The sequence below is a fragment of the Puma concolor genome, chromosome B1 (assembly GCF_028749965.1).
Source record: "Puma concolor isolate L17-30 chromosome B1, mPumCon1.1.hap2, whole genome shotgun sequence".
Taxonomy (NCBI): domain Eukaryota; kingdom Metazoa; phylum Chordata; class Mammalia; order Carnivora; family Felidae; genus Puma; species Puma concolor.
The window spans coordinates 50,632,875-50,639,709 of NC_141670.1; the positions used below are offsets into that span (position 1 = coordinate 50,632,875).

Genomic DNA, 6,835 nt, shown 5'->3' on the forward strand with positions numbered 1-6,835 from the left:
TCATCCTTCCAGAGGCTTGTGTTTTATCACTCACGTGAAAAGGAGTGAAGAACTGTTGGGCCTGTCAAAGGCAGAGAATCAGATACATTTGTACATATATGAATAAAGTGCTTATTATACACACCCACACACACCCACACACACACACACACACACACATACACACACACACACACACACACACACACACATATGGAACGCTTGCTATTTACTACTGGTTGACAATATGTGAATGAAATGTTTTTAAAAAGGGAAGAATATAACAAACATGCGTACCCAGCAGTTTTGCCAAATATTGACATTTTGCCCTATTTGTTTCAGATTATATATTTTTCTTCCTTTTTTAAAAAAGAAACAAATGGAGTAGATTCGTGTATCACCCTGTTCATTCCTCTTCTGCTGGGTCATGGCTACATGTACCTTCGGTTATACTTGATTATGCCAAACTATCTTCAAAACAGATGTACCAATGGATATTCTCAACCACACTGTATAATAGTTGCAGTTCCTACACATCTTTATTAACATTTGGTACTATTAAATTTTCATTTTTGCCTACTTGATAGGTATAAACTGTATCCCATTGTCTTAATTTACACTTGCCTGATTATTAGAGAGGTTGAGCATCTTTCTCCTTGTTCCTTAGTCATTCTTCCATACCACCCGCCCTGGAGGGAGGGCAGGGCGAAGAGAGGCCGGGCTCCCACAGGCAGGGGTGGGCGGGAGCAGCTCCCAGCAGGCCTGAGAGTTCAGCCAGGGAATGGTAGTGAGTCAGGGTCTTTTTTTTCTGTTGCAGGATCAGCTTTGCCTTTTTTGAACTTTATATAAATGGAGTCATACAATATCTCCTCTCCATGTCTCACAGTCTTGCTTTCGTATTTTTTAAAGCTTTTAGTTGATATTTTCTATTTATAATAATTTTATTATACTTTTCATCACTGACCTTCTCTTCACACCCATCCATTGATTGAATTCAGTATGTTTTTCATTCCTATTCTATTTGGTTCTTTTTCATAGTCTCTAGGACTGTTTTGATAATCCCTTTTTTCTTTATCAAACCTTAAGTAATCTTGCAAAATTTCCTTGCACGTATAAACATTTATTGTCCTAGTAACCATCTGATAATCCTACATTTTTGCAGGGTTTTGGGTTTTGTGATTTTACAGGGTTTTGGAGTCTAATTCTGTTGTTTGTTTCTGCAGATTTTCCCTCATGTGGCTCATTCCCTTTTCTTGTGTGTGACTTTTGATTGTGAAATCATATTCTTTGGGATTTTACTTATGGCATTTGTAGGAAGGAGACCTGCATTTATGCCAGAGAGGATTTGCTTCTTCCATGCACCTGGGGTCAATACCTTGAGACCTGTTGAAGCTAAATTAGCATCTTGGGGCTTTTCAGGACACACAGGTAACATAACTCAGGTGTGTGAGGGCTAGCGTGTGGTTGGTTATACATTCTCACAGGTGATGTTTCCTCTTCCACTTAGAGCTAAGACTGGGAAGAAAACAGCTTTCTGTGGAGCTGCCTCCAACCCATGCAGCCTTCCATTGGGTCCTGGTGTGTAAAAAAGTCTCCAGTAAGGTTTTGTAGCTCTTGCCTCCCCAGCCCATTAAAATCCAAAGCTCCTGGCTATCTCATTGGATTCAGACTTTTTCATTATTTTGGCCTCTGAGGATTTCACTTCTTTCCTGACATTTCATCTCCTTTCTTTCATTATGAGCTTGGCCATACATTTAAAGAGATGGTGTATATAGTCCATACTGAATTTTCAGGTACTCTGTGCTGAGGGTGTTCTTATGTCATTTGGTCTGCCACATTGCTGATCTTGAAGCTGTTAAATTATTTATTATGCTTTTCTAATTTCTTGAAATTTCATGGGCATCATCGTAACTACTGCTGTATAACCACTTTTCCATGCCTTTATAATTTTCCTAAACCTCTTTTTTTGTAAACATTTTTTTTAATGTTTATTTTTGAGAGAGAGAGATAAAGTGGGAGCGGGTGAGGGGCAGAGAGAGAGGGAGACACAGAATCTGAAGCAGACTCCAGGCTCTGAGCTGTCAGCACAGAGCCTGTTGCCGGGCTCGAACTCATGTGTGCTGGGAGAGCGTGACCTGAGCTGAAGTCTGACTTAACTGACTGAGCCACCCAGGTGTCCCCCTAAGCCTCTTTTTAATGGATGTGTAGTATTTTATAATTATTTGAATAGTCCCCTTTTGATGGGTACTTTTCTATTATCTTGCTATTGCAAAACATTGATGAAATGAACCATCTCATACCTACGTCTTGCTGTGCAACCAAGATAAATACTAGAGGTGGAGTTACTGAGACAAGTAATACTAAACATTATAAGGCTTTTGGTATCTACAGTTTAGGTTATTTGGAAAGAGCACCCTTTTCAATGATATAGATACATATGTGACAGAAAGAGAGCCTGGGCTGTGGCTCCTGACATGCTCTGTGGGTGAATGTGGCCACCCAGGGTCACTGTCTTCCCTGGGAAATTGGAAGCATCGGATTGGTTAAGCTGCAGGATTTCTGTTGTACTAGCACCTGCGATTCTCACTCTGTTTGCTCTTTCTTCCCTATTCCCAGGTAACCTCTCGGTGGACTTTCCGATGCCCAGGATGCCCGCAGGCCCTGTCACACGATGATTCCCACTTTCATGAGCGGCACAAATGTATCAACTTTTTTGTCAAGGTGTATGGCTATATGCCCCTGCTGTACACTCAATTCAGGGTGGACTCTGTGCTCTTCAAAACCCGCCTGCCCCACGACAAGACCAAGTGCTTCAAGTTCATCTAGGGGCATTGCAAGTTTTAGGGAGAGGATGAGCAGAGAGGGGGAGATGGCTCCTAAGGTTCCTAGACATTGAAGGACCTCAGGGACATCCGCTGGGTGGGTGGCCCATGCCCTCTGCTGGGAGAGGTGGCAGGAAGAATGGAAAGGAAATAGCCTTCTTTCTCTTAAAGTCGGCCACACTGGGCCTGGAACCCTGGTCCAAGGACACCGGGGTTCCCTATACAGGGCACTGACTGATAGCTTACACTGAGGACCATGGGGACTCCGGAGAGTCACTCACGCAGTTCATAAGCCCAGGAAGCTGGTTTGTGATTTTTAAATTCAGTAACAGCTATTATTATTATTTAAAAGGAAAAAGTTTCAGATTTGCCATTCAAGGCTTATTTATATATATGTGTGTGTATATATACATATATATGTGTGTATATATGTATATAGATGCACACACACACTCTCACGTACATATACATATACATATACATATATATATATATATATATATTTGGGGGGGTAGTTTGAAATTTCTGCCTGTTTCACAAAGTGAGGGACCCATCAGGTCTTCTGATGTTCTGTATGTTGGTGGAGACGGATCCTGGCCTCATGGTATCTAGCTCATCCTTAAGGATCATCTCCACATTCCCCAGGGCATCATTGTGCAGAAACAAAAAGGCCAGGCTTGGCCCTCCTGTGGGGCCTGGACGAGATAAGCCGTGTTGGTTTGTTCCTTCCCCCATCTGTTGCCACCCGGCGATCTGGAACTCGCATCTTCCTGTCGCTTGAGTCCGTGGGGAGGACCTGCACCTCTGGGAACAGCGGAGCTTCCCTGTGCTGGATTCAATGGTTTCAAGGATTCATCATTAGGCCGTGCTGTCCCAGAACTTGTCCCTGCACCCCCATTCTCTCCCCTGTTGGAAAGAAGAATGAGGAAGGAGTGAGACCTGAAGACAGCTCTCCCAGATGGCTCTTTTTGTTCAGCCCTCCTTTTAAAACACATGTTGTGCTTTGGCTTCAGGCTTTCCTGAAAGTTATCTCTTGTGTAAGAGAACAGAGAACTGGCAGGCACTTCCAGGTGTGATCTGCAGTGGTTTGCGGGTTGGCCTCCTCTCTCTGGCATAGAATGAGTGAGCATCCTTTGCGGATCCCCACCCGGCTGGCCGGGAAGTCTTACAGCAAGGCGCCTGCCTTGGGATAAATACCTTGGTGAAATTCACCTTCCCCTCCGCCTTTGTCTGGACCTGTACCCTATGTTACCTGTAGTTTTTAGATCCCCAATGCCAGGTTGGTTCCAGGACCCCTTGAGGTTTGGTATGTGCCAGAACGATAGGAAGATCTAATTTGTTAAGTTAGGCTCCAGTCCAGCCTGAGATTTCACAGGCATTTGTACCCATATTACCACTTTCACTCCAGGTTTACATTTCTATTCCTTGGGCTGAAATGGAAATAAGCTATTTTTTTTTTTTTTTTTTTTTTTTTGGGTGGTAGTGGCAGTAGGGGAATGGAAGAGGGTATTAGAGGCATTTGGCAGGGATTTAGCCCATGGCTTGTACCATTTTTCTGGACCCCACTTTCTTTCAGTGAAGTTGAATATAGGTGGTTTCCCACAGCTGGACAAAAGCTCAGGTCTGTCCTGGTCATGCACATGCCTTAAGCCAGTTCCGTCTTCCCCAGACCTTGACATCCTGTGCTTCTATTTCTTGGGGGCACGTTCTCCTCTGACATGTCTGTATCAGTGGGTCTCTTCAAATATCATTTCGAAGCCAGACTCTGTCCCGTATAGATCCCATCCAGCTGGAGGGCTAGCTGGACCTAAGGGACCTCTCCTTCTTGGCAGGCAAGACCAGGGCTGCACCTGGGACTTGTGTCGTCCAGAGGTTCCCACTGGCATCCCACTGGCTCTTCCACAGAGGCAGCTACCCAGGAAATTCAATTCAGCTTCTCAGCAACCCAGCAAAGGGGTCCAGACTCCCTGCATCCTAGCTTTCTGACTACCCTTTTCTTGACTCCTGACTTTATCCTTTTTAGCGGTAGCCTTCTTCCCTCCGGGGAGCCAAAGAGTGTGGTGTTTTGAGCTATATATGTGGCTGCTATTTTTATCTTGTTTATTTTAATGTGAGGAACTCATAAACTGACTTTTAGTGGGACCTGGTGAGAAAAGAGCAGTCTGTGTTAGGACCCCCATATATTGGAGCCAGGTTTTTTGGTCCCTGAATGCTCTTGGTGGATCCAGGAGTAGCTGAGTGGTCTGAGATTATGGATGACATCAAAGCATACTGCAGAAGGGCTAGGATGTCAGAGCCCCTGACAAGGCGAGCACTATTTTGACTTGAATGGAACACTAACCTGAAGGACTCCGAACAGCAGGCCCCGGTGGACACTGGCCATGTTCTTAAGGGACACTCCTCAGTAGCAAGAGGTGGGGCAGTCAGACCTTTTATGTTGCTTGGTTAGGTGCTACTGGAGAGTGAGTGGCTGCTGCTTTTTGTAAGGTGGGTTAGGGGGAGGCCCAGCTCCATGCTTCAAATGCCTTTGATGCTGATCGGTCACTTGGGAAACACAGATGTCATCTCTACCATGTAACTGTGACTCGTTTGGAAGACGAAAACCGCTCACATGGGTTTTCCCAGCTGTCTGTAGGTAACACCTTGTTGCCTAGTCTTTGCACCCAGGGCCCAGGACATCCTTGTCCCCAGGTAGCCAGTTCGCTTTTCACCATGAGGGACATTCACCTAAGTGAGAGCCTCCCCAAGGTGCTCATCAGGCCGTCCTGAGCCTTTGCACTCCTGGCAGTGGTTGTCTGGTGCGGACTGCTCCTCAGGCCGGGCCGGCTCGTGGTCACCGGAGTCCTGTGTTGGCAGGTGGAGTGGTCTGTGCAGGAGCTGCCTGTGTGTGTGCTCAGGGAGCTCCCGCTTTGAAATGATGATATGTTGAAGGGGGAAGCTCTTTGATGTCCATGCCGTGTCCATCCGCCCCACCCTTTTTCCAGTCATGAGCACAATGGTCTTATGTTGGATTTTTGTAAAAAAAAGAAAAAAAAATAAATGGAGACTTTAACTCAAGCAGCCTGGAGGTCCTTTGTGATTTTCCTCTGCAGGAACGGAAGAGTGACCCAAGAGAAGGTGCCTACCTGATTCCAGGGAGCCACAGCTGGGGCCCCTGCCAGCAGAAGGCCATGGGCTGTGTGGTTTGGTCTTGGTGCAGCCTTTGCACTTGAACCTGGATGATGCTGTAAACACACATGGATGTGGGCAGCCTCGCCTGGGTCCATTTCTGGGATTAGCCATTTGATTACATTGAAAGGAATTTGGGTGTCCTTTAACTGAATTGACTGGGATAGAGGATGGCATTTGCCACATTCTACCTCCTTCCTTTTTTCATGGTAATTCAATGTGTTGTGATGCTGGGGGGCTAGTGCGTTTAAATCTCAAAGATCTGCTGAGAGTTAATAAATGCAAGGAGTCTGCTGTTTGGCATGCAGTACAGATGAATGATTACTGGGGTAACGCGCTGAGAATTTCTCAGCAGCTCTTTCTGCATTCCATTTGTCTTAATGCCAACTCATTGTTCAAGGCAGTTGAAGCACTGGCTTCAGGAAGTCTTCCCATCCTCGACACCACTGCTTGCCCCTGCCCCATCTCCTGTTTCCGGCAGCTTGACCTGCCCGTCACTGCACCGCACACCTGATGGCTTCCAGCTCTGCAACCCATGCCACATTGGAAGTCTCTTGAGAACTGAGCACATCCTGAGTGCTGAATAGCTTTTTGATAATAATGATTTGACAAATCCAAAGAGGGTCACCTAGGAATCCTAGCTGGCAACAAGCTGAATAGTAACCAGTATCCTAGTGTTTTTGGACTAGAGCTAATGTGGTATTATCAGATAGTGAAAGGAAGCCTGGCCCGTAAAGGCTGACAAGTTTTTATTCTTTAAATCTTCATTGACAAAGGAAGACGAGAGAGCATGCCAAGAAGAGTTAAAAGACACAGAATGGGTTCCAGAAGAGACCATTAAAGTAAGGTGGGCAAGCCTGGTTTGT

The 6,835-nt window shown here is 45.5% G+C and overlaps 1 protein-coding gene across 6 annotated transcripts in view; it reads left to right on the plus strand.

Moving 5' to 3' along the window:
• The window catches only part of EXTL3 (exostosin like glycosyltransferase 3), a 132,376-nt gene extending 126,518 nt beyond the window's left edge, over positions 1-5,858 (plus strand). For all 6 annotated transcript variants that reach the window (XM_086703783.1, XM_086703785.1, XM_086703784.1 and 3 more), the window contains one exon: positions 2,596-5,858. In XM_086703783.1, coding sequence (XP_086559909.1) covers positions 2,596-2,805 — 210 coding nt within the window. In that variant the 3' untranslated portion in view covers positions 2,806-5,858. The remainder of the gene's footprint in view (positions 1-2,595) is intronic.
• The last annotated feature ends 977 nt before the right edge of the window (positions 5,859-6,835 follow it).